This window comes from Rhinatrema bivittatum, chromosome 6 (assembly GCF_901001135.1).
Source record: "Rhinatrema bivittatum chromosome 6, aRhiBiv1.1, whole genome shotgun sequence".
NCBI lineage: Eukaryota > Metazoa > Chordata > Amphibia > Gymnophiona > Rhinatrematidae > Rhinatrema > Rhinatrema bivittatum.
The window spans coordinates 269,557,856-269,585,833 of record NC_042620.1 but is presented as its reverse complement, the minus strand read 5'-3'; the positions used below and the strand labels follow the sequence as shown (position 1 = coordinate 269,585,833).

Below are 27,978 nucleotides of genomic sequence, written 5' to 3'. Positions count from 1 at the left end.
ATTGGCTTCCCTCATCTCCCAAGAAGTGGGAAATTTAAGTTTTCCTGAGGTGGATATGCTGGCGTGTGCGGTGATGTGAGCAAAGTTAGAGAAAGAGTGATATCTTTGGCTGGGCTGAGCCCAGAGTTGCTTACCTGTAACAGGTGTCCTCTGAGCACAGCAGGATGTGACCTCATAGGTTCTTGTTGAAAGCGAACAGGATGTCTGCCTCAATATGTGCATCGAGGTGGCCCAGGCCAAATACCAGGTCACAGTTCCGGCAGAATCAACTGGTGTAAACCTAAGTCACTAACTGAAACCCAGTTAATTGTTCTTAGAAAAGGACTTTCATTTATACTCTCTTGTTATTATAATCCTTTTCTTTGCCCAATAGATCTTTATAGATTTTTTTAGACTGTTGCAGGTGAAATTATTCTTTGCATTACATCCACCTGATTTACCTGACACCTCTATTGTGCAACCTAAGTCATCTTGGCTTCCAGCTGGTCCAATAGATCCTTTCATTAAGACTAATATAGAATTGGTCTTAAAAGATCTGACTAGGGTAGAAGAACAAAAAACATGAACATTTATTAATTTTAGATGAGATGAAAGAGGCATTTTGAACCAATTGAAAGGCAATTCTGAACGAAATCACTGTGAACCTGGAAGATGTAGTAGGCCAGATTGACAAACTAAAGAGTAGCAAATCACCTGGACCGGATGATATGCATCCTAGGGTTCTGAAGAAACTCAAAAATGAAATTTAGTTAAAATTTGTAACCTATCATTAAAATCATCCATTGTACCTGAAGACTGGAGGGTGGCCAATGTAACCCCAATATTTAAAAAAGGCTCCAGGGGCGATCCGGGTAACTATAGACCAGTGAGCCTGACTTCAGTGCCGGGAAAAATAGTGGAAACTATTCTCAAGATCAAAATCGTAGAGCATATAGAAAGACATGATTTAATGGGACACAGTCAACATGGATTTACCCAAGGGAAGTCTTGCCTAACAAATCTGCTTCATTTTTTTGAAGGGGTTAATAAACATGTGGATAAAGGTGAACCGGTAGATGTAGTGTATTTGGATTTTCAGAAGGCGTTTGACAAAGTCCCTCATGAGAGGCTTCTACGAAAACTAAAAAGTCATGGGATAGGAGGCGATGTCCTTTCGTGGATTACAAACTGGTTAAAAGACAGGAAACAGAGAGTAGGATTAAATGGTCAATTTTCTCAGTGGAAAAGGATAAACAGTGGAGTGCCTCAGGGATCTGTACTTGGACCGGTGCTTTTCAATATATATATATATATATATATATATATATATATATATATATATATAAATGATCTGGAAAGGAATACGAGGAGTGAGGTTATCAAATTTGCGGATGATACAAAATTATTCAGAGTAGTTAAATCACAAGCAGACTGTGATACATTACAGGAGGACCTTGCAAGACTGGAAGATTGGGCATCCAAATGGCAGATGAAATTTAATGTGGACAAGTGCAAGGTGTTGCATATAGGGAAAAATAACCCTTGCTGTAGGTACACAATGTTAGGTTCCATATTAGGAGCTACCACCCAGGAAAAAGATCTAGGCATCATAGTGGATAATACTTTAAAATTGTCTGCTCAGTGTGCTGCAGCAGTCAAAAAAGCAAATAGAATGTTAGGAATTATTAGGAAGGGAATGGTTAATAGAACGGAAAATGTCATAATGCCTCTGTATTGCTCCATGGTGAGACCGCACCTTGAATACTGTGTACAGTTCTGGTCGCCGCATCTCAAAAAAGATATAGTTGCGATGGAGAAGGTACAGAGAAGGGCAACCAAAATGATAAAGGGGATGGAACAGCTCCCCTATGAGGAAAGGCTGAAGAGGTTAGGGCTGTTCAGTTTGGAGAAAAGACGGCTGAGGGGGGTTATGATAGAGGTCTTTAAGATCATGAGAGGTCTTGAACGAGTAGATGTGACTCGGTTATTTACACTTTCGAATAATAGGACGACTAGGGGGCATTCCATGAAGTTAGCAAGTAACACATTTAAGACTAATCGGAGAAAATTCTTTTTCACTCAACGCACAATAAAGCTCTGGAATTTGTTGCCAGAGAAGGTGGTTAGTGCAGTTAGTATAGCTGGGTTCAAAAAAGGTTTGGATAAGTTCTTGGAGGATAAGTCCATTAATGGCTATTAATCAATTATACTTAGGGAATAGCCACTGCTATTAATTGCATCAGTAGCATGGGTTCTTCTTAGTGTTTGGGTAATTGCCAGGTTCTTGTGGCCTGGTTTTTGGCCTCTGTTGGAAACAGGATGCTGGGCTTGATGGACCCTTGGTCTGACCCAGCATGGCAATTTCTTATGTTCTTATTTAGTGATAAAACCAGCAGATAAAAGGTGGTGCTGTAGTTGTGCAATGATGGCCAGATTATATTGCTGAAATACACCAACTTTCTGATTTGGCATATTATGAAAGGCTGCCATCAAATCCTACTACAACAATTGTGCATCTCATTGAAACACAGCTAGATGAAGTTTAGGATCTATGCATTCTCACAAAATGAGATTAGGCATATGAATGGGACTATAATTTTGTACACTCTAGTAGCATGTTTTGAAGTCAAAAGCTGCAAGAATCAGCATCAGCAGTCATCAGACAAGCAGTTAAAAGATAAGTTGATACAATTGTATTTACAAAATATTTAAAAACATTTTCAAAAAATAAGTTAAAGACTTTAGGACCAATGATTATTGAGACAGCAATGAAGGTCTAATGGCTGTTAGTGCTACTTATGATGGTCTGTCATCTGAATGGTTTGTAAATTTTTTCTTTTCCTTTCTTACATTTGTTGGATGTTTAACTTTGCACTGTGTAATGTTGGGTCAGATTCTTTTCACTTAGATTGAAATATACAATTTGACCAGGGTTCTGGTCAAACGTTTGTACATGAATGTATGTGTTGATGAAAAAAAAATGAATAAATCATTTATTTTGTGTAAATATGATGAAAACAAAAAGCACCTGTTGGTGCTCTTCAAAATGTCTCCAACTCTATGAACACTCTCACACATCTTCACAAAGAATTTCTCATGTTGAATGTTTTATATTTTCTTATTTATTTTAGAACTCATATTTTAGTTTTCTAAAATTTGGCACACTGTTAATATTTACAAATACATTTTTACTGTTAGGAAAAGTTATTCTTAGAAATGTACATCATCAGATGCTTCTTTCATTTCATTCACAAAACATTCAGGGCTCCATATTCTTATGTTCTTATAATGTCTTGAGGCACATCTTCCAGCCCTGGATGAAAAGTCAGGAAGAAATGGCATTTGCCACAAAAATCAGAAAAAAAATTCAATTTTATTTAACCGGTGTACTGTATATAAAAGGAGAGATGTCCACAGTCTGCACTATGAAGAATACTACATGTAGCTTGGCTAATGCTCAGCAGTGAATGCCCTATTTTGTGTTCCCTTCAGATCATTAAGGATGGTGAGGCACATACCGATCTCAATGAAGTTGCAAAGCTGTTCAACATCCATGAGGAGTAAAGTGAAACCCGGGGACTGCCATCCATCAATATTCTCGGTGAGACTAGTGACAAAGTGTTAAGGAGAAAATATTTTGCAGTTGTGAAATCAGTTTTAAGCTAGTGCACTTTTGCTGCATGTGTACAGTGTACCTTTGTGAACAGTTTTGTGCACTATGCTTTAAATGTTGGCATCGCTGAATAAAGCAGGTTTCTTCTAAAATACACATTTGTTATTTTTTCCAAACCTACACTTTGATACACTGTTCCATTTCAGAAATGCTTTGTTGTAGTTTGCTCATGAGAATTTTTTAGCCCTAAACTCAGCTCTATCCTTGAACTAGTGGAGCTCTACATGAGGGGCTGAAGTATTGACTGAGCACCAAATAGAAAAAAGATCTGGTTCTTCAACCACACGTAGGAGAGCAATCCTTATGCATCAAATGTGACATCAAATGGAGACCGGCATGGAAATCTTATTTCAAAGTTTCTAGAAACTTTGTGCATACCCTACTGGGCATGTGCAGCATGCTATATGACCACTCTTCCATGCGGGGACTCCTTCAGTCTCATCTTTTCCATGGACCCCACTGGTTGCAGATATTTTTTTCTTTCTACTGCTGTTAGGAAAATTTGCTTTCCAAGAGTATGGGAGTCTTATCTTATGGAGCTCTGCAGCCTTCTTTCACCTCCTAGTCATCTTTAGGTCGGTTTTTGAGCATTTTTCAAGTTTCTTACTTTTTAGTGGTTTTGTGTTACACCAGACCCAGTGTATCGAGGCAGCATTCGTTGGGGGGTTTTCTGGTCATCAAGTTACTTGATTTCACTGCATTAATTTTTTGCCGATGCCTCAGAAGGAGAAGAAATCTAGTGGCTTCAACAAGTGCCTTCTGTGTGAAAGGTTAAATCATATCTCCCCAAAGACAGGGCTGAGAACATTAGGACCACAGCAGAGGAGATGATTTTAATCCCAAGAACAATCTTTCTGGCAGATACACTATGTTGCTATCTTTTGTGTCTTCCCTCATGAGTGGTCTCTGTCAGGCCGATACAGTAAGGACGCGGAAGAAAGAGTGCGGCAGTGCCGGGCGCAGCCTCGTTTGCCGCACGCACAGTTTGGTTCACATACTGCTCGATACAGTATTCAAATAAGACGCAAATGCAAGCGGCGTCCAAAGTGCGTCCATGAAGCGGTAGGAGTGCGTAATCCATTTTACTGTATAGAGCGGTATACAGCCCTATACAGTATCCTGGGTGCGCTGGTACCTGTCATTTCAAATGTCATTTGAAATGTCATTCCACCAGGTAAGTTCTTTTCTACAGACCCTGCTGCCTTGAGCACCAGGCTGGACGACCAAACCGCGACCTCGGACGTCCGGCTTGGGCGTCCAGCTGGGCGCTCAAGGCAGCGGGAAGGCCCATACAGGAAACCCTATTATTTACTATCTATATTTAAAGTACTTATGCTACTCACACTCTAGTTCTTTGGAGGGCCACAGGGAGTCCTAGTTGTTGCTGCTCAAGGCAGCGGGAAAGCTGGGTTCAAGGCAGCGGGAGGTCGCGGAGTCCGTTCATGGACCTTCCCGCTGCCTTGAGCACCTGGCTGGGTGCCCAAGCTGCTTGGGCACCCAGCCAGGCGCTCAAGGTAGCGGGAAGGCCCAGGCGCTCAAGGCAGCGGGAGGTTGCGGTGTCCGTTCATGGCGTGGCGTGAAAACGCCAAGTCTAATCTTGCATGCCCTGCTTTCCACCTTCTGAACAAACAGGACGACGACACAGAGACGGGATTGACTGAAGGCGCTCAAGGCAACGGGAAGGCCGGGCACTCAAGGCAGCGGGAGGTCGCGGCTCATCTCGCTGGTTCAAGGAGACACTCTAGCTTCGTCTCGTCTCTCCCTCTCCCAGGAATCTGTCCATGAACGGACTCCGCGACCTCCCGCTGCCTTGAGCGCTCGGGAAGGTGGATGAACGGACGCTTCGACCTCCCTGCTAAACTGCTCCGCCACGCTCGGGGAGGAGAAGGGAAGGCTTTTGGGGTCTCCAGCTCCCCTCTCCTTGCAGGGGAGGGGTTGTCGCCTGCAGAGAAGGTTGAAGGAGGGATCCAGAGGGGGGCAAAGATACAGCTCAAGGCAGCGGGAAGCTGACTGAACACCACACTAACGCCAGGGTCGTGGTAGGCAGTAAATTTGCAGGTTAAAGACGCGGCAAAATAGTTGGTTAAAAAGGCGATAATCTGGGCGCACGTTACTGTATCGGAGGGAATAGCTAATCCGATCATTAACATATATACATGCCGCGGGCGGAAAGGGATACGCGTCAATTTCAAGAAGCGGTAAGGACGCGTAAAACCGGATACTGAATTGCGGGTTCGCCTTACGTGTCCAAATTGTGCGTCCATAGCAGGTTAGAAATGGGGTAACTGCGGCCGCGCTTTACTGTATCGGCCTGTGTATTAGAACATGTCAAAAAGACGACACCTGGAGTGAGAACAGGTTGGGATGGATGGGTCTGTTTGGCACCTTGCTGTTCAGGTCTGTTGCAGTCTACTGCAGGAGTATATTGGAAAGCAGGCTAGCAGTAAACAGCTTCTCCCTTCACTGAAGGACATGTCTTCAGAAAGCATATTCTTATCTACCTGTGATAGCTAGCCAAAACTTTGGTAAAACTTAGAAGTGCAGGAGAGAACCATTTTGGCCAAGACAAATGTGAATCTCCCCCCCCCCCCCCCCCCCCTTTTCTAGAGATGTCTGTAATGACCTCGCACCAGGATTGCAGCTGTGGACTGTCTATCCTGAAAGTTCTGTTTGTAGAATAGAGCCCTGCGGCTCCTTTGTAGAATTTACTTTTATTGTTTCAGGTTGTCCTTCTTGTTCAGTGTTAGTGATCTTATATTTTAAAAGGATTAAATGATGGAAAATGAAAAAAGCATTTCATTTTCTTGAATATTTATTATTTTTTTTATGTTTGGAAAATGCTATTTTTGGGCTCGTAGCAATTTACAAAATTTATATAAAAATAGCTTATAAACTTACATACACAAATTCCTAACAAAACATAATGAAAGCAAAATTAAAAAAACACCCCACATCACTAAAACCACTCCTCCTCAATTTCTCTTCTATCTACAAATTATATTTCAATATAATTTGCAAACAGAAAGCAGAACGGTACGTGTTCTTTGATATGTATTTTGTTTTTATATTGATTTGTTTTACTTTATTTTATTTGTTTTATTTTATTTCATATTCTGCTTTTAATACTTGCCAGTTGAAAGTGATTTTATTTAACTGGTTGCTGTAAACCGCTGTGATTGAAAATAACAGAACGACTGTATATACACACACACACACACTGTATTCTAGAAAATATTCAAATAAAAAGTCTCAAACCCATCAGGAAAACATCAAGAAAGTTTTCTCAAAGCAACAGCATCAGATTCAAGCTGTTAACGGTGAGCAGAGATGCCGGGTTAGAAATAAAACAATCCCTGAGGCAGGCAATGGTGGTTGCTGAAACATGGGCCTGTGTCGGGTTGGGATAAAAAAATAATGTACCAATGAGGTGACTAAAAAGAAGTACACAACATCGATATTTGTGATGTAGTTGGATTCAAAAGCTGGCCCTTTGCTTTGAGAATGCGATAATTTTTATTCAGCTAAATAAAATCTTTATTCGAAGTAGAAATAGTTAGGGCACAGCTGACCAGCAGATAATTGATGTTATGGTGTTTTTTCTGCTGCCATCTGTAGCCCCATTGCAAGGCAAGAGATGGGTTATTGATCCGTTAACACCTTGAATCTGTGCTATTGTAGGAATTCTTACTTTTACAAGTTTATCTAGTAACTGAGTTCTTTTATTTGATTTTGTAAAAAAAAAATGCAGCTATTCCATTACGTGTGGAAAAGAAAATCTCTTGCACTGTCAAATATATCCAGCACTTTGATTCAGTATTACATTTAAGATCTGTGCATAACAGTGAACAAATATTGTATCAGGAGCTTCTTTTTGAATCATGGATTGCACTACATGCAAATCTGAAGCTATTACTGGAGCTCCATCAAATGTTGAGAAACAGGTTTTTGTAGTAAATTTTAAGAATAAGTGTTGAAATTCCATTTGAACTTCTGTCTTTCAGTTTGATGAACCCCAAAAATCTCCTCTTTGGTCACTTGTTACTAATTACACATCTGACTGATATAGAAAGTTGAGGATTTACTGTTGTAAATTCATTAGCAAGCACATCAACAAATGTTGCTTTCTGCATGCAATTCTTCCTTAATTGAAGAAGTTATTCTGAATGTGGTTTGATGTTCCTGAGAAAATCATAGCCATTTCCAAGTGGTGAAACAAAACAGCATAACTTAACAATTGTAGCAATGAGACACAATTCCCTCTGTTTGACTGCATGGTTTTAGTTCTTGTTGACTGAGGAAACAAACCACATCTCTTCAAAACATCTGTTTCTTCTGATGATTTCCTTGTGTTTTAAAATTCCATTCTGCGCTGTTCATCAAGAATGATCAATTCAAGTATGGCCAAACATTTTGAGCTGCAGAGTAGCTCATAAACATGCCTGAGAACATTCAATGATTTTGAAAGCTTTTGTCAAAATGATTCAACTTGGAAACCCATTACTGTTCCAGGTTCTCTTGTCAATATTGAAAAGTAGATTTGGCCAACAAAGTTTATTCAAAGTATCACTTTCTGTTAACCGTTCTGTCGTATCATATCTATTTCTTTAGAAATGGCAGGTGAAATTTTTTGTAGTGCACAATAATGCTCCTAATCCTCCAGTGACTCCCCAAACTTAAGTGTGACCATCATAATAGGCATCATTGATAAAATGTTTACATAGATGTTCACGCTCTGCCTTAAGTATAATCATGGGTCACTGCAATTCCCATTGTGGTAGTATTTTTAAATTGTTTTGCAGTTAAAACAATCCATATCCTAAATTGTGAATTCAAACTTCTGCCATGCTGAATGCTTTGACAAATTCAAAGAATTAGTACTTATCTTTATTTTATCCACTTCCAGAACCGCTCCTAAACTTGCCCACATAACCTGACACAGGTCTGTGTTTTGGACAAGGATGTCCTTCAGGGTATGGTCACTTCGCATTTCTAAGGAGCAGAAAAATCAAATTGTATATTCATTCTTAAAATCATGTGCCTTAGCTACCACCACAGAAACTGGAAACAAACAAACTACATACACTATCAGTCAGATATCCCAATATGGCGTTCCCCAGGAAATGTCATTAAACTATTGCTTCACTTCCCTTTATTTTATGTAGATGCCAATCAAACTGAGTACCAAGCAATCTCATTGTTGAGCCCATTGGGGGCAAGACAAAAAAATCCAATGTTCTCTGAAATTTAAAAATGCATTCTGGTCACCCTCTGAGATTCTTCAACCTTTCCAATACTTACCATTTCAAATCTTGAAAAGTATGAGAAAGTTCCATGCAGTGTAGAACTAAGGGAACTTGTATCTTCTGGGTAGTTATACAGCCACAGTGTTTTATCAAGCATATGTAGACGTATCCTTCCTATATATTTCTTAAAGCATGGACATTCGATCAAATAAACCACGTATGTTGTTGAACAATCAGAGTACTCTTGCTGCATAGACCTTGTCGGTGGTGACATCACTCTATGATTAATCAGTTCTAGACTGACTGCACATCATGCATTGACCGCACATCCAATGTCCCCTAGAGGCAGCACCTGCTCGTGAAGTTGGTGTTACTAAATAAGCGTTTACCAACTCCTCACGGATGCTCCTTCCTCATGTGTATGCTACTAAAGGCAACCATGTGAAACCAAATATGTCTTTAATATGATCCAATGTTTCAAAATAGGGGATTTCACAGCCAGTGCTGTATTTGAATATTATAACATGCACACAATCTGTGCATCTTCTTGACCCCGCTGATTATGAGGAGCCTCTCCCTTTCAGCATAAACCAATCTTTTATAAGTTGAATTTATGACCCTATATGGGTAACCTTGTACCATAAGCATAAGTCTTCTAAACAGAACTCGTGCTTGTGTATAGAAATCATCCTTGGATGAATAGATTCTGCACAGATGTAAAAATTGTCTCATGAGGTAAATTACAATGGAGACTATATGGGTGAACAGCTGAAATGTAAGAGGTATTTGTCACTTGGTTTTCTAAAAGCTGTGGTTCTTAGGACATCGTTCTCTTTATAAATATCGATGTCCAAAAACGAAATATGCTGACAATGATGGGTCATTGTAAATGACAAATTATATCTAAGTACAAAAAGTCCTATAGGAAGTCCACATCTGATTTCCAAAGACAAAATATGTCATCAATGTAGCGAATCCAGAGTTGAATATGAACAAAGCATGGAGCTTGATATAATTTGGTTTTGTCAAATGTAGCCATATACAGATTTACCAAACCTGGGGCGATGGTGGTGCCCATGGCCATTCCGTGTGTCTGCTAGTAGAAGTCATTTTCAAATAAAAAATAATTTTTACAAAGTGCCAGTTCAGCCGTTGTAAGAATAAACTCTGTAGTGACTCTATGGTGGTCTTATTCTGGACTCCAAAGTAGTTCTAATAAATCCAAAAGCTTCTTGCTGGGGTATGCTAGCATACAAAACTTTTATGTCAGGTTACCAGAATCATGTCCCATACATCACTTTGAGATTGTAAAATCCTAAGGATAGGCTTGGTGGCCCTCAAAAAAAGATCATCTGTGAAACCAAGGGCTTAAAAAAAAAAAAAAAAAAAAAAAAAAAAAATCTACAAAGGTTCCAAAACCAAATCAATAGCTGAAACTATTGACTGCCCAGAAGGTTTTCTTAAATCTTTGTGAACTTTTGGAGATAAATATATAGTGGGAATTCTCAGATGCTTTACTATAAGAAATGCAGCTTCTTTTTTTTTTTTTTGTAAGAAAACCCTCTTTCATCCTCAGCAGCTCTATATTCTTGGGGGGACACCCTAGCGTCCTGCTCCAATTTGCAGTAGTTCACTGGATCACTTAATTGAGAGTATATCTCATCCACATGTTGCTTTCTATTTTGTATTACCGTGGCACCCCTTTGTCAGCTGGTTTTATAACTAGGTCGGTGTTCTGAACCAACATCTTCAGCACCAAATACTCTCTTATTCAAATTGTAACATGGTTTTTCGAATCGACACTCTGTTTAATAATAGCAGCAGATGATCGCAGGACAATGGCTACCCCTCCCCCCCCCAACCATAGATGCAATAAATGGGGCAGGTTCCCCCTGCCCTCCATAAAAATAAATAGCCAGCCATTTCACCCCCCCCCCAATACCCCTTCTCCCCTCCCCATCCCAGAATTATTAATGATTTTTTTTTGGTATAGTGGTACCCCCCCCTCCCAGACCCCACAAGTTAATAAAACAATTCTAGGGGTCTAGTTGTGGCATGCCCCCTTCAGCCCCCATTACCTAAAAATCTCCAAACTCTGCCAGAAGAAGGCCCTGGGCATTCCCCTAGCCCCAGTCCTGGTCTGTGCCACTTTCCAAAATGGTGCCAACCTGACATCACCCCATTTGGGCACCGGACTTTGGTCACGTGACTGTGCTCTGGTGCCCAGACCTTGACCCAGGCATGTGACTGGGGCGAGGTCAGCTCTGCACCATTTTGGAAAATTGCATCGACTGGATCCAAGACTAGGGGACACTTCAGGTCCTTCTGCTGGCAGATATTTTACATTTTTAGGTAATGGAAAGGAGGGGAGTTTCCCCACTAGACCCCAATAATTGTTTTATGAACCTCTAGAGTCCGGAGGAGGGTGCCACTGTACTCAATGATTGATTGATTTATTTTTTAATCAGGGGTTGAGGATGCTATTGCCATGATAGTTATATTGTGTGATATACATTGTTTAATGTGCATTATAGCCTTGATGAATCTCCATTTGAGATAACATAAAATTGATTTTTTTTCTGCCTTCATACTTGAACCCTTTTGTTAAAAGGATTATGTAAATTAAAATTAATATAGTGCAGTTTTGTATAGTATCTTTCACACATGCTTCTTTCATCTTATATATTCAAGATAATGTAAGATATGTCACTACTTTTGGCAGGCTGGGGTAAGATTAACTTTCACAAACTAGTCAAAAGATGAATATTGAGATAGAATTTGAAAACAAATAGTTGCAGAGATACTGTTGGAGTTACTAGTAATCATCAGGGATAACATGGATTGACAGTTGACATTTTGGTCACTTACAGGCTTCTGAATGATAGTCTATGTAAACACAATTGATATGCTATTCTGTTTGTTCTTTTAGGGGGAACCTGTGGTGTTACTGAAAACAGAATAACAGATTTTTGAATCACCAGGCTCCATTGAGGATAGTTGTGTACTTACCATACAGGATACAAAAATGAGCAGCTCCGGGAAATCTAAACATTCACTTGTAACTTCTCATCAGATGTATGTTTGATAAGTTATTTTCTTATTGTTTGTTCATCTCTCCTAATTCAAGGATGACAAAAGAGAAGGCCCCATCATCCATAGGAAGTTTGCCTATAGAGGTCTTTATTCCTCCTAAGGAGGCTATTTTAAAAAGACTTGAATGTCAAAACTAAAACTGGAACTGATGGGGAAGAAAGATGGGAATGCAAAGTCTGTAGGTGTTCACCCAAGACAAACCGTTTTTTCTAAATATTTTAAATATCTTGTGTGTGTGAATGTTTTCAAGAATTCCAGTGGCCGGTGGGTTACTGGCATTTTAAGGAGACATATCTGGAACTCAGCTGTGATAAGCCACTCCCACAACAAGGAAGTTGCTGTCTATGATGAACAGTTGGACAGCATGTAGCCAGAACACTACAAAATTCCTCTGTTGACAGGGTCTGTCCTGTGTCTTATTGTTCATATCCTTAAAGTTAAAGTTTGTTTGCTGGGTAGAATTTGATGTAGTTATGTATAACAATAAATCAATGAACTTTGCCCTGGAAGACTTATTTCTGTGATTTCTTTGCTACACTTCACTGCTCAATTATATAAATGTGGCATTTTTGTTCTGCTGTTGAGCATCTAACTCTTTCTTACCGCTAAGCCATTACACTAATCACATGAAAAAATTCTGGCAAGTAGTGAAAACCCATGGCTACAAGAAATGGAGGATCCCACTTTTGAGCCATCAGGTTGATCATATGCAATATTCAGATCTATAGAAGCCATAATTCTAAATTTCTCAAATATCACATGCTGCCCAAGAAGGGTACAATCCTAGATGAGCTCAGTGCCTCCAGCCTGCAGTTCAGGACAATCAAGATATATCCAAAATTCTTCACAGTGAGAGCATAAGAAAAAGAAGGAAACTTGTGAGAAATGATCAACAAAATGAACAATTATACTTCAACAAAACATATGTCTGAGGAAGCAAAGGTCACGCCAAGGACCACACATACAGCTACTTCAAGAAAGAAAACTTCATTGGGTATTGTTTCTGCTTTGGTTTCCTTTGTCCCATGACATGGCTCTGTGGGGAAATCACATAATTTTTTAAAACTTTGCAACACTGCATATTTTGACAAAATAACACAGTATAGCTATTAGACTGAATAATTTAAACCAGTGCAGAAAAAAGATATTACTGAAAGATGCATAATCTTTTTCTGGTGCAGAATTCCCCCAGGACTAATATAATAGTTCACTGCCTTATGTACAATTTCTTACTCCCATATTCTCTCCCCTTAGAATAGCCATCTGGCTGGTGTTTGACCAACCTGTCTGATAATTATATTAATAGTAATCCACTGATGGACAGCAAGCTCTGCACCCAACCCATCTCCCTAAGGTTCTTGACTCCCCTTTTTCTTTCTCCATTTTTCCCTTTCTTCCTTTTCCTTTTCTGATGCTGCATCCTCTGGATCACTGCTTGTACTAACCCACATGAGCCAGTCTTCCCTCTGCTCTCGCCAAGCCACTGTTTCTGCCAGCCTAGGTGATCTGATGTTCCTGTTGGCAGCATAGAATGATATACTTTAGGCTGCAGTATTAATTCCACACAAAAATACACAATTTTCTCCTCCTGCAGATTTTTCAATGTGCAATGGTACACAATTCCCCTAAAAAGGTCATGTGAATGAGAAGAGTCCCTGTGCAATCCTACACATCTTCTTCCACCATGCACCATTTGATTAATTCAGCGGTCAGTACTGGAGGACCATCACAAAGTTGTCTTGGATTCTAAGGAGCTCCGGGAACCTGCTTTTATCAGGGATTATAGTCTGAATTCATGGATACAAGGGTTTTAAAATCCCCTTTTGATTTAGTGGTGTGGAATTTGACATAGAAAGGTGTAACTTACTGCTAGAATCAATTGATGAGTATAGCTGACAACTGACCCATCTATGACACCATGTAAGTATGTAACCACAAACTGACCTCATGCTACATGAAGAATCTTGTAATACTTTTCTCTCTCCTTTTTGATAGTGAAAAAAAGAATGCTGTATTTGTAGAACTCCAAGGCAGTATCTGCCATCATCATATATTTGATTATACAATTGCAATTTAATCATGGTGCCAAATTGCAATAATTCTCGAGACTAGGTGAAAATATATTTTTTTAAAGTGCTGCATCTCAGAAACTCAATAAATGCTTTTTTTTTTTTTTCCCAACCATGATAGGCTTTTGGCTGGAATTACCAACCATCCTTTTTCTCCTACCACAATGGAATCCCAGTGTCAAAGTAGAACACATACATATGTCCCAGATTTGAATTTTAGATTTGATTACTCAGATCCTATGTGAACAATTAACCAATATCCAATATTTGAACATGCATCAGCAAGCCAGTGAGTGTGCCCTAGTTGCTAAGATGTGTTCAAACATTGGATATTGATCAATTGTTCACATAGGATCTATGTTTATATATTTGTATTTTGGATTTGCCTTGTTGGTATTATTGATTTTTGGCACTTCCTGGCTCCCATTTGGTGTTTTAGATTTGATTACTCATCATTTCAAACATGAGCTGAATTTGAATTACAATTAGGTATAGTAGGTATAACATGGGTAACCAGGACTCCCAATTCTTCCTGCATCAGCTCTTTAACGAAGATTGTCCTGCACTCAGTAAACACACTGACACCTGATTGGAATCAAATAGGCTGCACTTTTATTACCAAACACACAGCAATCAGCCTGAGCCAGCCCTGACACCAAATAACTTAGACCCCAGTGATCATCACAACCTCAGCAAGAAGGATAGCCCCAGGCCACCCGGCAGCTCCATGGCACTAGATTGCATAGCACTTGCCACAGCCCAGCAAGAAGCTGTTCCTGGAATAATTGCACCCAATTACTCGAACCCTAGAATTTCCAGACCTCACCAGCCGATCAAGTCAGCAAACCCTTCAGTATTCCACTGAAATTGTAATCCTGCTCGGGCAACACGCCACTGGCACAGATACTACCTGTGACTCCCAAAGATGTGACCCTGATTCGTACATGAGTAAACAAATCCTGCCATACAAAGGACAGATGAACCCCATCATTTTGGAAAAGACCACTACCCAAAGCCCAAGACCCATTCATGTTTAATATGTTGCCAACCCAGCGCAAACAACCAAGAACCAATCTGCTGAGTAGCCTTGGCTGTGCTGCGCCTCCAAATGATTCTTTCGATTTCAGCAGGCCTCAAAATAATATTTGACCAGTAAATTACCACATTAGATAACAGAAATTATCATTGCCCTTCTTAATGATGCTAATCAACCAACGACTGGACAATTTACCCCAATCATTCCCTCCCAAATTTAGAATCAGCACTCATGCTTTGAACCTTCCATTGTAGCCAGTATCACATACATGATATCAGTTTATCCCATAACGTCCCACGCCAACCCAACCAATGGACAGTCACACCATACATCGCCAGGCCCAAGTGCACCCCATAAGACCACACAATTGTGCTTATGCACCCACACAATGTACGAATGTCCAACTATCCATATGTTCTTCCCCCACCATGCACAAACTGAAAAGAGAAAACAATTAGTCAACATATTCACAAGTCACTAGGCCCCGGCCGAACATAACCTTCAAATGCATTGGACTTCCAATCCTCTAGAGGTCCTTTTATTTACAATATTTTTTGTGGGACAATAGTGGTCTGAAGAGAGTTGTTCCATTCTAGGATGCAGACCCATAGCGAGCCTATGGCCACAGCCATAGGCACCGCTACCAAAAGGCGCCATAGCACCGCCGTCATATGTGGCCTCAGTAAATGGAAAAGCAATTCTGGCTGAGCCATGCTGCTTTCAGTGGGACGGCACATGATTTCATGAACGCTGCCACGATCCCCTCACTCACCCTCCCTGCTCCTGAAGAATGGAAGGATTGAGCCTTGCAGCGCAGGCACTAGCAGCTAGGAGGGAAGAAGCAGCCCGCGCTGCAAGGCCCAATTCTTCCATTCTTCAGGAGCAGGGAGGGTGCATGAGGGGATTGCGGTGAGCAGCATTAAGGAAATAATGCACTGGCCACCTGTGGTGAGTGAGAGGATTGTAGGTGAGAAGGTGTGGGAGCGTTAACAAGATTTCTGGGAAGTAGGGGGGCTGGGAGGGGGGAAAAGGCTGGGGAGCAAGACTGCTGGGAAGTGGGGGGGTCTGGGTGAGGAGAGGGCTGTGGAGTAAGACTGCTGGGGAGAGGGAGATCTGGAAGGGGAGAGGGGGCTGGGGAGTAAGACTCCTGGGGAGTGGAGTGTCTAGGAGAGGGGAGAATAACTGCTGGGGCGTTAGGGGTCTGAAAGGGAAGAGGGGTTTGGGGCCAAGAGTGCTAGGGATGAGGGGAAGGGGAGCAAGACTGTGTGTGTGTGGGGGGGGGGGGGGGGAGAGAGAGAGAGAGCATGTGTGTGTGGGGAAACTGATCCCACTTCCTCTCTGCCTGCTAACATGAAAATTTTAGGGCTACTAGAAATCAAAAGTTCTATATATGGATAACGGAGGATTTTTTAAAATCCTTATTAGTTTTAATGGGTGTTATTGGATGTATTATTTGAAATACTATATTGATGTTTGGAAAATGTGTATGTGAGTTTTTAATTTTTTAATGCTATTCTATTCAGTTTCAAATTATTCTTCTTATTGGTATGGTTTTACTGATTTATGAGGAATGGTAATGCTTCTGTTTTTCCGTTGCAGTTCATATAGAATTTGGCTTGTGGTTTCCTGTTCAGTTTTTGTCTGTACATTTCTATTCATATTTTATGGTATCTTTATTCTGTATTTGAGGGTCTATCTGTGTTCTGCATGTGTGACTGAAATGAGGTATTCCAATAATGTGTAGTTTGTATGTAGGGATCTATAGCAGCTTGACTTGTTCTGTTTTCTTAATAGGGGGTGTGTATTGATGTTTGAGGCCTGGTGTAATATTTGCAGTGATAATTTTCATAAGTAGAGTTGTTGCTGTTTGAGTGCTGGCAGTTAGTGTTTTGATTATAGAAAGTTTATTGCATTGTAATTCTATTTTCTTGTGGCTCTGAGGGACATGTCCATGCCCAAAATGCATAACAGTAGGCCTAATACCATATGAGTTCCAAGTGCCTCTTGCTTTTTTGCAGGGTTTTCTGGTTGGCACCACAGCAGTGCAAATAAATATAATATACAGATTGTAAGTGATATTTTTACCTCAGAAGACTGTGCTTTGAATGTCCTTTTTCATGTACAATAATATAAATGCAAAAATTGAATTTGTGTGTGATGGGGTGGAGGGTACCTAATATCCTTGTACTGGCCGTGGGCATTGCTGTACAAACATTTAACAGTCTGCCAACTCATGGTATCATGTTGTTGTGTAATGGGAAGGGCAGTTTTGTTTCATTTTTTTACTTACCTGGCTATGGCTCTGCTAGGATGCAGTCACAGAGATCATGGGAGCCCATGGCAAGGACTTTGAGGACCCAGAGGTCACGAAGTTTGTCAATATTCATTAGACTTCTTTTGAATAGAGTTTTACTGGAGGAATTACATTGTACCAATGATGCTGAAACTTTTAATTCTAAAATTTAGAAGGAGATGGTCGCACCAGACTATGGGGTAGATTTTCTAAAACTACGCTTGCGTGTACTTTTGTTCGCGCACCAGGTGCAAACAAAAGTACGCCGGATTTCAATAGATAGCCACGCGATTCTGTTAAAATCCGGGGTCTGCGTACTCAAGGCTACCCAAAATCGGCAGCCTGCGCGCACCAAGCCACGCAGCCGGCCTCCGTTCCCTCCCTTCCCCTCCCTTCCCCTACCTAACCCACCCCCCAGCCCTATCTAAACCCCCCCCCCACACCTTTGTTGCACAAGTTACGTCTGCCCAAGGCAGGCGTAATTTGCGCGCGCCGGGCCGGCTGCCGGCGCGCCAAGTTCCGGTCCGGGGGCTGGTCCAGAGGCCGCGGCCACCCCTTGGGCCGGAACCATGCCCGCGGCCCCACCCCCGGATGACGTGCTGCCGGACACGCCCCCCAGGAAAGCCCCGGGACTTAAGCGTCCCAGCGCTTGCGCGTGCCGCCGAGCCTATGCAACATAGGCTCGGGGCAAGTTTTTGGAGGGTACGCGCGTATCTTAAGCGCGTACCCCTTTGAAAATCTGCCCCTATGTCTTGACTTGTAATAGTAGGTGCAGAACTGTGAATCCTCATTGCTTTACTTATGGAAACTAAATCTAAGGTATGACCATGAGAGTGGGTAGGACCTTCCACCATTTGATCCCACCCTAAAGCATGCATTACAGCTAGAAAATTGTCACTGGTGGAAGATAAGGAATAATTATCTACATGTAAATTAAAGTCCCCTAACACTACAATGTTTAATTCTTGCCTAATTTCCAACGATTTGCTTGTAATTAGATGAAAGTTGGCCTCATATGCAGTAGAATAGGCAAATCCCCCAATCTTCACTTTTAACAAATAGTACTTCATGTGGGGAAACAATATCAAGGGGACACAAGAATGAGGAGTCCACCACCTCTTTTTATAGTTTGTGGTTTGGAGAAGCATTATCGCGAGGACAAAGTTGGTAGGTCGGTATTACATCTGAGACCAATATCCATGATTCTGCAACACAAAAGAGGTCTGGATTGTTTCTATCAAAATATTATGAACCAATTATTTTGTTCCTTACTGATCTTGCATTGAGATAAGCTAAAAGTATACCTGAGAAAAAACTTAGTGCAATATTCGTCAAAACCAAGGAATACGACGAGTGAGGTAATCAAATTTGCAGATGATACAAAATTATTCAGAGTAGTTAAATCACAAGTGGATTATGATAAATTGCAGAAGGACCTTGTGAGACCGGAAGATTGAGCATCCAAATGTCAGATCACACTTAATGTGGACAAGTGCAAAGTGATGCATATAGGGAAAAATAACCCTTGCAGTAGTTACACAATGTTAGGTTCCATATTAGGAGGTACCACCCAGGAAAAAGAACTAGGTATCATGGGAGATAATACGTTGAAATGGTTGGCTCAATGTGCTGTGGCAGTCAAAAAAGCAAACAATGTTAGGAATTATTAGTAAGGGAATGATGAATAAAACGGAAAATGTCATAATGCCTCTGTATTGCTCCATGGTGAGACTGTACCTTGAGTACTCTGTACAATTGTAGTCGCCGCATCTCAAAAAAGATGTAGTTGCGATGGAGAAGGTACAGAGAAGTGCGACCAAAATGATAAAGGGGATGGAACAGCTCCCCTATGAGGAAAGGCTTAAGAGGTTAGGGCTGCTCAGCTTGGAGAAGAGATGGCTGAGGAGGGATATGATAGAGGTCTTTAAAAAGCATGAGAGGTCTAGAACAGGTAAATGTGAATCGGTTATTTACACTTTCGGATAATAGAAAGACTAGGGGGCACTCCATGAAGTTAGCATGTGGCACATTTAAAACTAATCGGAGAAAATTCTTTTTCACTCAACACACAATTAAGCACTGGAATTTGTTGCCAGAGGATATAAAATGTGAACAGTCGAGATGGATTCGTCCGTACAACGGTATATAAAACTGTTTAAACAAATAAATAAATAAATGGTTAGTGCAGTTAGTGTAGCTGGGTTCTAAAAAGGTTTGGATAAGTTCTTGGAGGAGAAGTCCATTAACTGCTATTAATCAAGTAGTCTTTGAGAATAGCCATTGCTATTACTGGCATCAGTAGCATAAGATCTATTTAGTGTTTTGGTACTTGGCAGGTACTTGTAGCCTGGTTTGGCCTCTGTTTGAAACAGGATGCTGGGCTTGATGGACCCTTGGTATGACCCAGTATGGCAATTTATTATGTTCTTACATGGGACTAAATTAGAATGTTGGGGTGAGTTTGCCAAATGACCATAATGCCTTTGACTCATTATAATGAGAGAGTGCTGATTCGGAAATCTTATTTTTCTAAGAATAAAACACCGAAACTGAATATCCAAGGAAGAGGACATGTCGCAAAAGTCCAAGAGAAATTTAATTTGAAGAAAAGCAGATTATATCACTCAGGGAATCACACAAAGGGGAAATTAAGGGGAGATCCCCTTTGATGCTCCCCTTCGTCGCGTGCCAAAGACACATACCCCTCCAGTGCGCAGCGCCTGTGGCATCACCATACGGATGAAATGGCCCTACGAGATGATGTCATCGGGGATGGAGACACAATCCTTTGACCCAAGAAAAGAGCTAGTATGAGCCTGGAGCCAGTGGTGAGAGTAACAGGCAGTTACACAGCATTTTTGATGGTCCTGATGCTAAAGTGGAAGCAGAGCAGTAAACAACACATTGGCCTCCGGCATCGATGCAGGGATTAAATGGGTCACTGAGATGATCTCATCATAAGTGGAGAGACAATCCTTCAACCCACAGGAATAGCTGGTATGAGCCTGGAGGTAACAGTGTGAGTGACAGGCAAGTAGACAGACCAGAAGTTACAGCGTCTTTGATAGTCCTGAAGCTAAGGTGGAAGCAGAGCAGCAAACAACACATGGAAATGCTTTACTGTGGATAGGTTTGAAAGTTAGGCTTTATATGAGGTGAAGAGGTTCATAACAGATTATCATGTCAGGTATGTAAGGTGTCTAGGCCCCGGTCAGGGCTTGTCAAATTGTGCTGCCTGCACTTGCATGTCTCCCACTGCCAAAATATTCAGGAGAGACACACTTCAGAATTACTGCAGTCTTCTCAGACATGATCTGTAAAAAAAAAAAAAAAAAGGGTTGAGAGTCAGAGTCCTCTCCCGCTGAGGACCCTGATTCAGCACATTCAGTGTAGACATCCCTCCCTTTCCAGTAAAGAAGGAAATAAATTGTGCTCTTCGGTGCCAAAGGATCCTGTCACAGTGTTGCCACACACAATCAGCACTGGAATCTTATGACACCAAAATCATCTTGGTGCCAAGACGAATTTCTCAATGCAGAAAAGCTGAAACGGGCAAATTTGATTCAAACCCTGCATACAAAACAAAAAATTGCACTAGTAATGCCAGTTCTTATCCCAGAATTAGATGATTCTTCTCCAGCAATTCTTCCACCCAGAAAAGCCAATCTCCTTTTGTTGAAAAGATGTGACTTGAATTTATGAAGGAACTGTCTTTCAAATATAACAGTTGGGTGTGAGATAGAAGAAGGATGGTATAATGGTGGCTGCCAAATGAGGTAATGAAGTGTCCAGGTTGTCTGATACACATTTGCTGGCATGGTTTAGGGCTGCTGGAGGGAGGGGTGACTAAGCCCCAGTGCAGCTCAGTCAGGAGCAGGGCTGAGAGAGCTTTTGTATTGTTTTGTTAGAACCCTGACACAAATCAGTTGAATTAGCGGAAGATTTTTGGTGCCAGGGAGCTAGTCTCTCTCATTGATTTGGTATAGTCAGGGAGTACGCAATCCTGAAGGAAAAACTGACACCTGCTGCCTAGGACCTATCAGCCAGAGACCCATTGCTACAGAGACCACAGGGAGCGCCTACCTGGGATCTGAGTTAAGTGTGCACACCCCTCAGGACAGCCTATTAGATCTGGCTAGTTTAGTACACAGAAAGATAACATTTGCTAATAAAGATATCTCCAGGAAAGCCTGTAAAAAAAAAAAAAGACAATATAAAGAATCATTTTCTTAAAATACCAGTTTTCAGAGTGTGCATACGGTTTCGAGTAAAGTATTGAGATGTACAAATAAAATACTTACCTGATGCTAATTGGACATAGAATCAGGTTTATATGAAAAAAAAAAAGAATTAATTGTGTTTTAAAGTAGTTTTGCACTACACAAACAACAAATTTGAATTGTTTGAAATCTATAATTGTGGTTTAAATACTGTAGTAAGAGTGTATAAAAGGCCTTCTGGAAGTATTGTTTAAAGAAAAGATTCTTATTATATTGTTTATGCCAGACTGTTTTCAAATATTTTTTGTTTATCACAGTAAAATAAAACTGTTACATTTTTACTGCAAGAATTATTTATTGCAAAGGTTTCTTTTTAGATCAACACCCACTCGCAGGGCAGTTTCCTACCCCTCAGAGACTGACTGGGTGGGTCACATTTGACCACACAAAGCCGGGCTGGAAAGGGGATTTTCAGCGTGCCCCCTCAGGGAACATCATGAGTCTCTACCTTCACCCCCACTCTCAGCCTAGGACACCCAATTGCGAGGGACTCCAGTCCGAGGCAGTTTACACAGCATTCCGACCAATACCACTAAAACCCAGAAAGAACAACAAACAAGAAAAGCTTTATTTCAAAGAAAACGAGAGAAGACATTTTTAAAAATGGCCCTTACTATGGGCACCTAGGTACTTGGGGATAGCAGATTCTTCCAGGGTTAGCAAGGATCTGGTCCCCATCTTTAGGGGCTATGTATATCCTGCTCCTGAAGATTGAGCATAACATGTCCAGGTGAGGCTGAAAGAAAAAAAAGAAAAAAAAAGGGCAGTCACTGTGGATGCCTCATACATAAATCAGTTAACAGCAGGTGCAATGCAGGCAAGAAGGTAGGATATGCAACGGATGGGCAAAATATGGCCCACGGGCAAAAAGAAGCCTGTCGCCCTGTTTAATGTGGCCTGCCTACCTCGTGGCCAGTACTCTATTGTGTTTGGCTTGCCAAGACCAGAAACCAAGGCTATATTAAGGTACTCTGAGAAATCTGCATATACTTGCATTGCGCATACACCCTTCAAACAGAACCTTGCTTTGCATACTTGAGGGGGCATAATATTAAGGACTCTATTGTACAAGCACTTTGCCCAGAAGCCAGCCCCCACTGTTGACAGTTTGGCATCTGACAATAAAGTCCATTTTCCATATGGAAAGTGCTCCCATTCAGGCCGATACAGTACAGTGCTCCCATTCAGGCCGATACAGTACAGGAAGCTCCCATTCAGGCCGATACAGTACAGTCTGCTCCAGCGGAGTGCACTGTTAACCCGCGATTGGATGCATGTTTTTGACGTGCTAGCGTTACCCCTTATATTCAGTAAGGGGTCAAAAATGCGCGTCCAACCCCTCCCCCCCCCGAAACCTAATAGTGTCCGCAACATGCAAATGCATGTTGATAGCCCTATTAGGTATTTCCGCGCGATTCAGAAGAAAATGTGCAGCCAAGCCGCACATTTTACTTTCAGAAATTAGCGCCTACCCAAAGGTAGGCGCTAATTTCTCCGGGTACCGGGAAATTGCACAGAAAAGCAGTAAAAACTGCTTTTCTGTGCACCCTCTGACTTAATATCATGGCGATATTAAGTCGGAGGTCCCGAAAGTTACACAAAAGTTTAAAAAAAAAAAAATTGAAGTCGGCCCGCGGCTCACGGGTTGAAAACCGGATGCTCAATTTTACCGGTGTCTGGTTTCCGAACCCGTGGCTGCCAGCGGGTTTGAGAACTGATGCCGGCAAAATTGAGCGTCGGCTGTCAACCCGCTGACAGCCGCCACTCCTGTCCAAAAAGAGGAGCTAGGGACGCGCTAGTGTCCCTAGCACCTCTTTTTACCTATTTTACCGCCAACCCTAATTTGAATACTGAATCACGCGCACAGGAGAGCGGGCATTCGCCCGCTCTCCCACGGACTTTGCTATGTCGGCCCGATTGTAAGCAAGTGGTGATAAGCACTATATGGGTATGTCCCGAAATAAGGGAAAGCTTTATGTTCAAGGGGCATATGGATTGCACATCCACATATATTGTCCTATGCCCCTGTTCATTGTTTGTATGTGGGAAGCAATAAGAGGGCCAAAAAATAAGATTGAATGAACATCGTAGTTGTATCTCAACTCAAATGTAGCAGCTTTGATGGTACAATGTTGCATGAATCATCTCATGCTTTCAATGAGCTTAAATGGTTATGAACAGGTCAGGATTACTTTGAAGGGGTGGTGACAGAGCAGCATGTTTAAACTCAAGAAAACAAGTTTGGATTTTAAAACTCAATACTGTCATTCCTAATAGACAATATAGATATTGAATGATATTCTCTTTTAAAAAAAGGTTTATTTCTCTTTAAGAACAAAATTGGCATTTAGATCTCAATGGTTATTCAAAGTAATGGAGACATGTAGTAGGGTAGATATGTGGCAGCATATGGATTGGTTGTTGTAGCGCATAAATATATTTAAATACACTGTTTGTTCTTCCTTTAGGTACTAAATAAGAAGGTAGGCTCCAAATTTACTACCCCTGATGCAAATGTAATAGGAACTTCAAACATGGACCCATGTTGAGGTGCAGACTTTGAAATTAAGATAAATGCATTGGTCATATGTTTTAATTACAGGGGTGCAGATTTTGGAACCAAGATAAGCGTATTGGTGGACATGACAAGTTTTTTATCTGCAACTAAAATATTCCTTATAGCAGTAGAGTATCAATAATTAGTACTGGTGTACTATAGATGGTGAAAGACTAAGAAAATACAGATATACTGTATGTATGAAGATCATAAATATTTGGTGCAGGGTCAAAAGTTTGTTTTGAGAATTCATTGCATATTGTACAAAATTAGACCTGACATCTTTCTGCAATTTTAATACAAACACAGCGGTACAACCTGAGACCGATGCTGAGTGATATCACTTTGGTGCTGTCCTCATTTTAAAAGGACTTTGTGAGGGCAGGAGTGAGCAGGCATCACTCCTGCCTCTTTCTTGAAGCCCCTCTGAAAGTAAGGGGTAAGTAGGGGCCAGTAGGATGTGAATCGGGCTTCGGACGATTGAAAATATCAGATGATATTTTCAAAATCGTTAGAAATCGGGGCTCCCCCAAAGCGATAGGAAAACCCCACGATATAGATCGTGGGTGTTCTCTTATCGTTTTGGGGAGGGCGGGAAAACGGCACACATAATAAATAACCCCTAAACCCACCCCAACCCTTTAAAACTAATCCCTTAGCTTCCCCCACCTCCCGACCCCCCCCCCAAAAACTTTTTACAGGTATCTGGTGGTCCAGTGGGGGTCCCTGGAGCGATCTCCTGCTCCTGGGCCGTCGGCTGCCACTAATCAAAATGGTGCCGATGGCCCTTTGCCCTTACCATGTGACAGGGTATCCGTGCCATTGGTCAACCCTTGTCACATGGTAGGAGCACAAGATGACTTGCCAAAAGCCCCTAGTGGTCCAGCGGGGGTCCGGGAGCGATCTGCTGCACTCGGGCCATCGGCTGCCAGTAATCAAAATGGCGCCGATAGCCTTTGCCCTTACTATGTCACAGGGCCTACCGGTGCCATTGGTCAGCCCCTGTCACATGGTAGGAGCACAAGATGGCGCGGGCCATCCAGTGCTCCTACCATGTGCCAGGGTCCGGCCAATGGCACAGATGCCCTGTCACATGGTAAGGGCAAAGGGCCAATGGCGCCATTTTGATTAGTGGCAGCCGACGGCCCGGGAGCGGGAGATCGCTCCAGGGACCCCCACTGGACCCACCAGGTACCTGTAAAAAGGTTTTGGGGGGTCAGGAGGGTGGGGGAAGCTAAGGGATTGGTTTTAAAGTGTCAGGGTGGGTTTTTTGTTTATTGGCTCGGGCGCAGCCGATAAAAAAAAAAAAAACAAAACAAAAAAAAAACAAAACCAGCGATCAGGCCCGATGGAAAAAAAAACCACATGTGAATCGGAACCGGAATCCAAACCAATTCCGGTTCCGATTCACATCTCTAGCGGCCAGGGCGGTTCCTGGCCCCTTTTCATAATTCAGAGGCTATTAGAGGGGCCTAGATAGGGCATGCCTGAGCTCTCTGAGGCCTAGACAAATAGGCCGAGGCCTCAAGTCTACATTTGTAGAGCGGGAGGGGGTCAGAGTGGTTCAGGCAGGTCTAGGCTGGGCTCAGCCCAGGCCCAAGATCTTTGTCGATGGACGGAAGGAGGGTGGAAGTTCTTGAGGAGACCAGTTGTGTTTTTGGTAATGAAAACAATACCTTAAAATTTTCAGGTATTTTCATGAGAGCCCATATTTGGTTTGTTCAATTTGGAATGAACTGAAAATGGCTTCATTTGTTCTATTTTTCACATTCATTCATAAAGAATGCACATCCCTAGTAGTTGTCAGCTTTTGTTCACCTAGAGATTCATTAAAACATAAAATTTGGCCAAGGATATGTAAAATTTTTCTCACAACTGTATGTCATCGGGAATTCCAAATGTTTCTAAAAAATGAGACTATTATAACTATAATTTGTCACCTGAAATAAGCCCTACCATCTTTTCAGAAGCAGCAAAGCATAGTTTTGAGAGGCTATATTATTTCATTTGTTTCATGGAGAAATAGATGCTGAAATTTTGAGACTGAGTAGATTGCTTTGAGAGAAGAGTTGTCATACTAGTTAGATGTCTAAAAACCAAAATGAAATGCTAGAGACAGAGCCTTCTTCAATTATTGCAACAAAATTCAGTAAGATCATAATTAATTTCCAAGAACAGAGGCTGGGGTTACTAGGGTCTGACGTATGTAGGTGGAGTAGGTGGCCTGAATAGTTTGCATTTTTTTCTGAACTGGTCAAAGTCTTCTGCTATGTGGACCTCTCTGGTGGGTGGAAGGTGTTCTGTACCAGTTCAAAAAATGTACTTCGATGATTCTAATTGCTTATTGAATAGCATCAAGGTCAATGAGTTTTGAACCTACAGCTTTGGGAGTTGCAGATTGTGAAACTGCCATGGAGGCACAGAAACTGTTGGGTTGCTAAAGAATTCTTGCATTTTTACCCTCTATAGTAGGGAGAGCTAGTTACAGTTGAGAAATCTTCAAGAATTTCAATGAATAAAAATCAGATCCCATGAATTTTAAAATCATCCTGTTTGCAAACAACATGCTATTAAAGGTATACACAACTCAAGTGAAGCTTTAAAATTGATTTTGAAACAAATTGCTTTGTTCAGGAGGTTTGCAAGTTTGCAAATGAACTTTTGTAGATTTGGATGCATTAGCATTTAATAAACAGCTAGAAAATGAGAGGATGGATAACTTTCCAGTACAGTGGGCAGAGAAACATTTCAAATATCTAGGGGCCTCATTAACTAAGCTTTTCTCCATAGACACAGAATGGGAGAAAAGCCTTAGTAAATCAGGCCATAGGTTGGGTATATATTTGTTATTTATCACAGTTTTACAAATTAAGTACCTGATTCACTAAGGGTTTTTCCCATAGACCCAAAATGAGAGAAGAACCTTAATGAATCTGGCCTTAATATACAGGTGTCTATTGAAAATATTAAGAACCAATTGGAGAACTAGCAAGAGTTACCTCTGTCACTGACCTCTGCCATTGCCTGATGGAAGTATGATCTATAAAATATTACTCCCAAAGATTCCTTACCTTCTTCAAATGTTGCCCTGTTAGCTGAATAAAAGTGATTGTTTAGCCTTGAAGTCTCCAATAGTTAGATTTATCTGGAAAGTTATGAATCCAAGGAATAACCATATAAAACTCTTGAGAATCTTAGATCTCGAAGGGCTAAAACTACCATCTGGAGAATCCATGCCAGATTTTGGTGAGATTTTGCAGAGACTAAGCCCTGCTATTGAGTGTGCCCCCCTGTTTTCATAGCTGCCATTAGATAAGGGCTATACTTGTGTGCATGCTGAATCCTGTTCTTATGGTACTGTAACTGCCCTTCGGAGACAGGAAAAGAGGAACAATGTTGTCGGCAAGGGCTGTTTATAGTTGGGGGATCCAGCAGACATCTCAAGATTCTTCCAGAAAAAAATAGGATACTTGGGCTGTCTATCTCTCACATCCCTGAGACCTTGATCTCCCCCCTCCCATTCTACTCTCTCCCCAGTTATGAGTTTCCACTATCCCCTCCCTTCAATCACCAAATCCTCACTCTCTATTGCCATACTAATAGCCGTTCCTTTCTCCTCCCCCTCCCCAGTTACGAACCCCACTCTCCCCTACCCAAACAGCCAAGTACCACGTTCCTGCTCTGCCCTTGCTTCTGTGCATGTGCTCTGTTCACTCTCCCTAGTTCTGCACAGTGGGTGGGGACATTTTACCAAC

The 27,978-nt window shown here is 41.5% G+C and overlaps 1 protein-coding gene across 1 annotated transcript in view; it reads left to right on the top strand.

Annotated features, from left to right (window-relative positions):
- AIFM1 (apoptosis inducing factor mitochondria associated 1) overlaps positions 1-12,497 on the top strand; it is a 135,281-nt gene extending 122,784 nt beyond the window's left edge. The window contains 2 exon segments of the mRNA XM_029607178.1: positions 3,472-3,580; positions 11,825-12,497. Of these exon segments, the coding sequence (XP_029463038.1) occupies positions 3,472-3,543 (72 nt within the window). The 3' untranslated portion in view covers positions 3,544-3,580; positions 11,825-12,497.
- Positions 12,498-27,978: the final 15,481 nt, after the last annotated feature.